Raw genomic sequence first — 10,305 nt, 5'->3', positions numbered from 1 at the left:
CAAAAACAATCAAAGAAGGTTTAGCATAACTTATTTGACAATGCTCCCCATGTAATTTAACATACACAACAAACCTAATTAGTTTTATATCTTTCTTTTATGTGGAGAACAAATTCTTTCAGTTGTTACAGAGACCCTTTAGAAAGCCTCAAATTTAGTTTATTGTCAAAAAACTTCATTTTGGAATTTGATTTAGGGAAGTTTGTCAAAAAATATCAAAAGGTTCGGACACTTGATTAAATCATTCCACAGATTACAAAACAATACTTATTTAACCAAAGTGACAACAAAAGACTTCAAAGGCAAGTGCAGAAGTTTACACAGTTGTGAGCAAAACTCAGGTCTTGTAATATTATGAGGGTTAGTTTTCTTAAGTAATCAAAGACCTGATAGTAAGGATAGCATGAAACACAAGAGATTATTTTGATAAAACGTAAAATTTCTGTTTCCTGGGCAGATAATTTAAAAAAGTAAAGAAACAATACAAAAGAAACCTTTTACAATCCTTTATCAAGAGCAGACCAATAATTTAACAAGATTACTCTTTCAACAAAGAGTAAACCCAGTTTTAACTTTGTACCAGTGTGCTTTTGATATTAAAACTCATTTACTGGGGCACCTGGGTGGCTTAGTAGGTTAAGCATTGAACTCTTGATTAAAGTTTAGATCATGATCTCAGGGTCGTGGGATTGAGCCCTGTGGCAGGTTCCATACTCAGTGCAGAGTCTGCTTGTCCTTCTCCCTCTGCTCCTCTTTTGCTATCTCTCTAATAAATAAGACCTTAAATAAAAATAAAAATAAAACTCATTCACTTAGATTTATTCTGATCTTTGTCAGTCCTGATCACCCATACAATTCCTTTGTTAAGATTCCTTTTCTGTAAATCTTTTACAACTTTCTTTTTTAAACCTAGATTTGTCTTATATTTTCCCTCTTTTCTAACCTCTCTTTGTTTTCCCCTCAATAAAAATGTTTTTCTGTTCCCCATACCTTCTCTTACTGAAAATATATATCCTACTTTCCTTGCATATGAAAGTGTTTTCCTTATTTCTAGTAGCTTTAACAACACATATTAACTGGAATTCTTGGGTGCGTGGGGTGGCTCAGTTGCTCAAGCAACTGCTTTGGCTCATGTCATGATCCCAGGGTCCTGGGATGGAGCCCTGCATTGGGCTTCCTGCTCAGCGGGGGATTCTGCTTCTCCTTCTGCCCCTCCTCCCCTCTCATGCATGCACATGCTTATGTGCTCTCTCTCTCTCTCGCTCTCTCTTGTGAAAATAAATAAAATCTTAAAAAAAATAATTGAGATTCTTAACTGGTAGAAACTTTGATTTTTAGTGAAACCTAAGTAGTAAGTAATTGTGAACTGTTATGCCAGCATTTTTTTTGATTGGTAAATTTATGAATACATGTTATAATTTCTAGAATTATTTGTCTTTATAGTATAATCTTTTAATAAAACATGTTTCAACAGACCCACATTTTAGCTTTAGTTTCTCTGTAGTAGGAAAACCAAAAGTAGATAAATCTATATTCAATAATTAATGTTGCATTATTTTATTTGAAAAGTATCTATATATTCAATGAATTTAACCTAAGTCATCACTTAGCAAAACTTTAAAGTTTCAGGTTATTAAAAATGATTTTGCACCTATTCTTAAGTATACATACCATAAAATATAGTTGTTGCTAAAACGATTATCTACAAACTCTTATTCCACTTACATCTATCTAAAACATTTGCTCCCATGTCCACAATAGCCAAACTACAGGAAGAACACAGATGTCCATCTGCAGATGAATGGATAAAGAAGATGTGGTATATATATACAATGGAATACTATGCAGCCATCAAAAGAAACGAAATCTTGCCATTTGTGACAACATGAATGGAACTAGAGGGTATTATGCTTAGCGAAATAAGTCAATCAGAGAAAGACAATTATCATATGGTCTCCCTGATACAAGAAAGTGGAGATGCAACGTGGGGGGTTGAGGGGTAGGAAAAGAATAAATGAAACAAGATGGGATCAGGAGGTACACAAACCATAAGAGACTCTTAATCTCACAAAACAAACTGAGGGTTGCCAGGGGGAGGGGGGAGGGAGAGGGTGGTGGGGTTATGGACATTGGGGAGGGTATGTGCTATGTGGTGAGTGCTGTGAAGCATGTAAACCTGGTGATTCACAGACCTATACCCCTAAGGCTAATAATATATGTTAAAAAAATTAAAAATAAAGTATTTCTATAAAAAAAGATGTGGTGTGTAAGTGTGTGTGTATGTATATGTGTATGTTATATATATATTTATGTATATGTAACATATATGTGATACATATATACATATATATTTATGTGTATATATATACTGGAATATTACTCAGCCATCAAAAATGAAATCTTGCCAGGGTGCCTGGGTGGCTCAGTGGGTTAAGCCGCTGCCTTCGGCTCAGGTCATGATCTCAGGGTCCTGGGATCGAGTCCCGCATCGGGCTCTCTGCTCAGCGGGGAGCCTGCTTCCTCCTCTCTCTCTCTCTGCCTGCTTGTGATCTCTCTCTGTCAAATAAATAAATAAAAATCTTAAAAAAAAAATGAAATCTTGCCATTGGCAGAGATGTGGAGCAACTAGATGGTATTATCCCAAGTGAAATAACTCAATCAGGCTTCCACAGTATGGCCGGCGACATTAGCTAGCGCTCGCTCTACTCTCTCTAACGGGGAAACAGCGGACTACAAGAGACTGAACTGTATCTGCCTCTATTTCCAACAGACTCACGTTCAACTTTTGCTCACAAAAAAAGCCGGGAAAATTTTATTAATCCTTTTTTTAAAAAAAGTTAATATAAAATTATAGCAAAAAAAAAAAAAAAGAACCTGAACTTTAGTAACACAGCTGGAACAATCTGCAGCAGCGGCGGCAGCGGCGGGAGAAGAGATTTAATTTAGTTGATTTTCTGTGGTTGTTGGTTGTTCGCTAGTCTCACAGTGATGGAAGCTGCACATTTTTTCGAAGGGACCGAGAAGCTTCTGGAGGTTTGGTTCTGCAGGCAGCAGCCCGACGCAAACCAAGGATCTGGAGATCTTCCCACCATCCCCAGATCTGAGTGGGACATTCTTCTGAAGGATGTGCAATGTTCAATCATAAGTGTAACAAAAACTGACAAGCAGGAAGCTTATGTACTCAGTGAGAGTAGCATGTTTGTCTCCAAGAGACGTTTCATTTTGAAGACATGTGGTACCACCCTCTTGCTGAAAGCACTGGTTCCCCTGTTGAAACTTGCTAGGGATTACAGTGGGTTCGATTCAATTCAAAGCTTCTTTTATTCTCGTAAGAATTTCATGAAGCCGTCTCACCAAGGGTACCCACACTGGAATTTCCAGGAAGAAATAGAGTTTCTTAACGCAATTTTCCCAAATGGAGCAGCATATTGTATGGGACGTATGAATTTTGGCTGTTGGTACTTGTATACTTTGGATTTCCCAGAGACTCAGGTAATCAGTCAGCCAGATCAGACCCTGGAAATTCTGATGAGTGAGCTTGACCCAGCAGTTATGGACCAGTTCTACATGAAAGATGGTGTTACTGCAAAGGATGTCACTCGTGAGAGTGGAATTCATGACCTGATACCAGGTTCTGTCATTGATGCCACACTTTTCAATCCTTGTGGGTATTCGATGAATGGAATGAAATCGGATGGAACTTATTGGACTATTCACATCACTCCAGAACCAGAATTTTCTTATGTTAGCTTTGAAACAAACTTAAGTCAGGCCTCCTATGATGACCTGATCAGGAAAGTTGTGGAAGTCTTCAAGCCAGGAAAATTTGTGACCACCCTGTTTGTAAATCAGAGTTCTAAATGTCACACAGTGCTTTCTTCACCCTAGAAGATTGACGGCTTTAAACGTCTTGATTGCCAGAGCGCTATGTTCAATGATTACAATTTTGTCTTTACCAGTTTTGCTAAGAAGCAGCAACAACAGCAGAGTTGATTGATAAAAATGAAGAAAAAACGCAAAAAGAGAACACACATAGAAGGAGGTGGTGGCTGCTTTTTAGATATTGATATTGGGGGCCATGCTTTCCATAACCACCACCTTGTAGCTGCAGAAAGCCCTAGATGTAATGATAGTGTAATCATTTTGAATTGTATGCATTATTATATCAAGGAGTTAGATATCTTGCATGAATGCTCTCTTCTGTGTTTAGGTATCCTATGCCACTCTTGCTGTGAAATTGAAGTGCATGTAGAAAAAAACTTACTATATGAAACTTTACAACACTTGTGAGAACAATTCAATTTGGTTTACGCACAGTGTAATATTTCTCCAGGTCTCATCCAAAATTCCCCACAGACAAGGCTTTCGTCCTCATTAGGTGTTGGCCTCAGCCTAATCATCTGGGACTGTTCTATTAAATTGCTGCCAGGATTTTACATCCAGTTACCTCCACTTTCTAGAACATATTCTCTACTAATATTACTGAAACCAGTTTCTATTTCATACAGATGTTTTTTGCAACAGCGATTAAAGTTTATCTTCCACGAGTCAAGTCCTCTTAAGAAAATGATTGCAGTTTTCCATTTTGTGTCTTACTGTTTTAACATCATTGCTTCCTGTACCTGTACTTCCTTTAATTGATTTTGTTCTCATCATGGTGTCTTGCCTCCCAAACACCCCCCCCCAATAAAGCAATACACTGTTACACTGTGGGTTTATACTAATCTTATACCCGGGAGGGGGAAGGGAGAGTGGACCCTGGGCTTAATTTTCTTTTTAAAGTCAAGAGAGTTTAGCTTCCTTTTATATTGACATGGGCTCTTCTGGGAGATAGTGACAGAAATAAACCTATTGATGAGCAAGGACGACACATCCATTTATATTAGGGTATACTGGCAGAACTGTTCCAGGAACTATGCCATTCTGTGTTCCCATTAAATGAGATTAGCTTCTCATGAGTACTGTGCGTTTAGTAACTTGCTAGTAAGTATGTGTATAATTGTACCACTTAAGTTTATTAGCAAAGAAATTAAGAATAAAGGTTGTAAGTCAGCTCAGATCATTCACCTTAACTTTTACTTTAGTGGCTATCTCCAGTCCTCTTCATTCATAATATACCATAACCTTTGGTTGAAAATGGAGTCTCTCCTTGTCCTCTTATGACTTAAATTCTTGGACTTTGTCATGCATTATGATAGTGTTCTGACTTGAGCTGTTTCTCTTCCTGGTGTTGCTTTCACCATGATTTCATAGCATCAGGTGAAACTTCCCAGAATGAGAACGTTCAGGTTATTCAGACATACACAATGAAGCAGAATGCTATCCATAAGACAAAATTCCAAACTGGTCAATGGGAATACAGGCTTTGAGGAGTTGGTATTTTTTAGCTATATTTGCAAATACGAGATTTAAGCAGCTGAGAAAACACCGAAGTTGACTAAATTTTTTATATTCTTGTCCTCACAAAATTTTTTTTGGATTCTTTCTGGACTGATGCAGTGATGTTTTTGTTTTATAAATGAAACACTTTTTTTAGTGTTTCTAAACATAAAATCTACTTGGTTTGAAATCAAGCGGTTGGAACATAAATTTTGACTTTTATTTTAAGCATGTTAATTCGAAGTTTCATTGAAGAAACTTTCAGTCAGTGGATCAGTTTGATTCTGTAATTAGCACACGGTACCTGATGTTTTGGTACTGTTTCGAGGACCAATGCTCAAAGTGGATTTTGTTCTTGAACAGTGTCCCAGTAGATTTGATGACATTTGTTGGCTTGAGGTCTGATTTTTTTTTTTCTCCTAATAGATTTCTATCTAATGTTGAAAAACTGCACAAATTTGTATGGAATAAAGCCTAGAAAAATTAAAACTATAGATTAAATAGTAATTGAAATTAATCCTAGTGTGTATGATAGAAGAGGGAAAATTTTGGTGCCATTATTTCTCTCTTCATGGTGTTGGGCTTAAATCAGTTGAAATGTATTTCTGTACCACAATTTAAGCTTCAATAAAAGTTTGCTTAATTCATTAAAAAAAAAAGAAATAACTCAGAGAAAGACAATTATCATGATTTCACTCATATGTGGAATTTTAGAAACAATACAGAGGATCATAGGGGAAGGGAGAGAAAATAAAACAAGAAAAAATAAGACTAGGAGACAAACTGTAAGAAGGAAACAGACTGAGGGCTGCTGGAGGAGAGTGGTTGGGGGATGGGGTAATGGGGTGATGGACATTAAGGACGGCATGGGATGTAATAAGCACTGGGCGTTCTGTAAGACTGATGAGTCACTGAACTCCATCTCTGAAACTAATAATATGCTACATGTTAATTAACTGAATTTAAATAAATTAAGAATAAATTTTTCAATAGTGTTATAAATAAGTAAATAAATAAAACGTTTGCTCCCATCAGTTATATTTAGATCACCCGTGAAAACTTCAGAACAAGATAACAGATTAAACACATCAGTTATCATTCTGTTGCTTTTGCTGACAACTTCTGTAACAGGGATAACATGAAGTTATTTGATTAGTAAACCTGGGTAGGATAAAGGTATTATATTTAATACTGATAACTCTAAAGATGTGTTTATTTCAATTAAACAAATAACCTTAAATTAGCCTTAATACCAATTATTTTCCAGATCATATAAATCTGAATTTCATTTGAATTAAGTTTCTATTTTATTTTGGAGAATTTCTATGAATACCAGATTTATACATGCACTTAATTTTCTTTAAGCCAATTAAATAGAGCTCTTTTACAAATTAATTCTGGCAAGACCATCTGGAGGTAGAAAGATACCATATCTCTAATACACAGGCATGCAAATACATAGAGACAAACACAGACATCTTATAGCTTCCTGTTTTAAAACAATATAAAACTCACTAGTTTATAAATAACAGAATAAATTAAGTTTACTTGCTCAGATGGATAAAGTCTTTTACTATCTATGGAGAAGACTTCTAAGATTTGTATCTGTCCCTAGAAATAATCTTAAGGAGGCTGTGCTACAGTTTGGGCACAAGAGGCCTTTCAGCAGTTTGTTTTTTAAAAAGTTCTCTCTTTTTTTTTCCCTTTGGTCTCAGGTTGACTGTGGGCTGTGTGAATAGTTCAAAGACATGGTAAAATTTATAAAATTAAGGGAAAGGGAAAGAATTCAAGTTTACTCTGTAAATCATGTAGGAGAAGGGAAGTAAAATCAGCAAATGGTGCCAGACTGGGAGAAGGGGATTTTACACTGGAGGCAGACATTAATTTGTCTTATATCTAATTTCTTTTCTTTTGTGTTGTCATGGGAGTCTCTAAGTGTAGCATTTCTACTAGTAAAGGAATTGTTCTGGGGAAAGAATGCAGGCAGAGGCCCTATCAGCCTGTGGTTCAAGCCAGCCTCCCACGCTGGTGTCTGCGACCTGATTCTTGCCAAACTGGCATCCGTTTAGACAAACTTGGCTATGGGTTTCATATGTAAAAACCAGATGAAATTTTACTTTCCTCATTTAGTAGCCTTTCCATTAACAAGACAATTGAATACACTCTCTGAAGAATTTCCTTTTTGTTTCAAATTTGGCCAATTTAAAGCATCCATCATTTAGCCATCAGCAAATGCAATCTTATTAAGGAAAAGATCTTCATCACCCAGGTGGTAAGGTGCGGAGAACAGCATTTCTAGTTGCCCATGAAAATATGAGATGCTTCTAGTCACAGACCTGCTAATCTGTGACACCAGGCAGGCACTCCTGCAGTGAGACTTTTCTAGCACTAACAAGCAATGCAGGTTAAGACGACTAAGATCCCTTATGCACTGGGACCTCTTATCACAAACCCCTTGGGAGCTGGGATGTCTGGGCAGAGAGGCAGCTCGTAAGGGCACATCTTGCAACCCCAGTCTACCTGCCCAAGTTGCATGCTGGTAAGTTTACCCTGTTGGTTGTGAAGGCCAGAGAATATTCTTCCTGGTAATAAAGCCAAACTCTTAGGACATAGAACAAAATTAAAGGAAAATCTCATCCAGATTTTACATAGAGGACCCCAGGCAAAGTTTGTTTAAACAGATGCTAGTCTGAGGAGAACCTTGAACTCAGCAGTCTGTGAGGCTGGCTGGAACAGCAGGATAATGAGGTCTAGGTCTGTGTTCTTTCCCCACGGTAATTCCTTTTTATGACAAGTGACACAAAAGACAAACAGTGACCACCTCTGGGAAGAAATGAATCATTCAAAGTAAGAATACTTTACCAAATTTACGAAAGTTGGCAAACCCAAGGAACTAGTTCCACGGATATTTTTCTCCTGATGACCTAAATTTGGAGAGAGAAAAAGGACTCTTCCCACGCTTGCTCCATTAGCTTCTATAGGCAGGGAGCTGCCGCGGGTAGGAGTGGTGGTGTTTGCTGACATAATAAGGATTCCTACCTTCTGCTGGCTTTTGTCAGATGTCTCAGGGTCTCTCAGCTGCAGCAGTGTCCAGCCAGGGAAGCTTACCTTGCCAACTACAGCAACTTTTGGAGAGAAAAAATATTTCCCTACATTTCAAGGTTCTTCCAGCTGGCCTAAGAATTAAATCGATGAGACAGATTAACAGAAGAAAAAACAAAGTTCAATTAACTGGGGCCAGAGGCCCACTATTAAAACTGAAAGCCAAAGAAATGACAAAAATAAGCAGCCTCTATACTTTGTAGACCAAGAAATAAGAAATCTGAAGAATTGACTGAAGAGACAAAGTAGAATTAACAGTAGAAAGGCAGTAAGAAAACTAATGTTTGGGAGCTTTAACCAGTATGGAATTCTACACAGAATTTGGGCTGCTTTAGTAAATTAGTAAAACTTACAAGGTTTTTGGGGGTGATTGGGTGGCTCAGTCAGTTAAGCATCCAACTCTTGATTTTATCTCAGGTCATGATCTCAGGGTTATGAGATCAAACCTTGCATCAGGCAAGCATTCAGTGAAGAGTCTGCTTGAGATTCTCTCTCTCCCTCAGCCCCCCCCCCCCTCTTTCTCAAATAAATATTTTTTTAAAAAGTAACAAGGTCCCTATATATATTATATATCTATAATATGTATGTATGTTTATACACACACATATAAACTTCTTTTGCCTTGAATTACTTGTCAGCTGAGGAATATGATCAAAAAGAAGGACTGCTGGGATGCCTGGGTATCTCAGTTAAGTGTCTGTCTTCAACTCAAGTTGTGATCCCAGGGTTCTGGGATCAAGTCCCACATCAGGCTCCCAGCTCAGCAGGGAGCCTGCTTCTCCATCTGTCTGTCACTCCCCCTGAACAAGCTTGCACTCTCTCGCTCTATCTCCTTGACAAATAAATAAATAAAATCTTAAAAAAAAAAAAAAACCTTAAAAAAAAAAAAAAAGATAGGACCACTGATTGATCTATGAGCTGAACTGGGCTCTTGGAGGCTTCTTACCTCCTTGGAATGTTCTTGGAATGATTGGTTCCACTTGCCTTTCCCATTCCCAGAGGCTGCTCCAAGAACAGAGCCCTGAGATAGTAATGTGTTGAGTACACCGGCACTGTATATATGACTTAACTCAATTAAGTCCTCTTTATAAGCTTTTAAGATTTGGTGGGCAAGTGTCAGTATCTTTTCCTCTTGTGGCTACCCAAGATAAGCCTCGTATGTAAGAGTTCAGGGGCTTGAAACCAGGCAGATGCTTTTGTATCCCAGATGCGTTGCTCCCGGAACACAGAGTCTCCAGACACTTGCCCAGTTCCAGGTCCCTGTTCTGATCTGTGTGTCTTGCAAGCACAGAGTACGCAGCCTGTCAGCCCTTGGAAAGTGGCCTGGGCCCTCCAGGCTTATGGAGTTCTTGTCTGTTTCCAATCACTTGTAGAGCCTCTTGAGTTGGGGGAATCCCACTCCTGAAAAATCTTTCCAAGGTGGCAGCTTGAATGTCTCCCAGGCGTCTCTTACTGGAGACTACCCAGACCATCCCGACCTGTCCCACTCTGGTAAGGCAGTCCAGATTCTTCCAGCTCTGAAAGCTTGGAATTCAGCGAAATAGCCCTCTCCCGTGAACCTGCCTTGTCGGACACTGACCTGTTGTAGGACTCGGGATTCCCTGCTCTGTCCCATCCCTGCACCTGCAGTCCCCACCTCCTCACAGGCCTCGGGCAGGAAGGGGCACCCAAGGCCTGTGAAGCTCTGGCAGGACCCCAACCCTCTGAATGGCCTTGGGGTTTAGAGTCCATACTCTGGAAATATCCTGGAGGCTTGATTTCAAACTGGGATTTTTGGTCTCTGATTGGATAGTCCAGTGGTATCCTGGGCTCCTCCAGCAATAA

At 38.6% G+C, this 10,305-nt stretch overlaps 1 protein-coding gene across 1 annotated transcript; it reads left to right on the top strand.

The window, feature by feature from the left end:
* Positions 1-2,973: 2,973 nt before the first annotated feature.
* Positions 2,974-4,708, top strand: LOC123392328 (S-adenosylmethionine decarboxylase proenzyme-like). Its single transcript, XM_045080978.1, has one exon. The coding sequence runs from the start codon at positions 2,989-2,991 to the stop codon at positions 3,886-3,888; it is 900 nt and encodes a 299-aa protein (XP_044936913.1). The 5' UTR covers positions 2,974-2,988; the 3' UTR covers positions 3,889-4,708.
* The last annotated feature ends 5,597 nt before the right edge of the window (positions 4,709-10,305 follow it).

This window comes from Mustela putorius, unplaced genomic scaffold, assembly GCF_011764305.1.
Source record: "Mustela putorius furo isolate JIRA1106 unplaced genomic scaffold, ASM1176430v1.1 tig00000496_pilon_pilon_pilon, whole genome shotgun sequence".
Classification (NCBI taxonomy): Eukaryota; Metazoa; Chordata; class Mammalia; order Carnivora; family Mustelidae; genus Mustela; species Mustela putorius.
The sequence above is the reverse complement of the archived record's forward strand: the minus strand, read 5'-3'. Positions and strand labels throughout refer to the sequence as shown.

Bases quoted from the DNA above. Each gene is read 5' to 3' on its own strand.
- LOC123392328 (XM_045080978.1), top strand. From the start codon at position 2,989: ATGGAAGCTGCACATTTTTTCGAAGGGACCGAGAAGCTTCTGGAGGTT.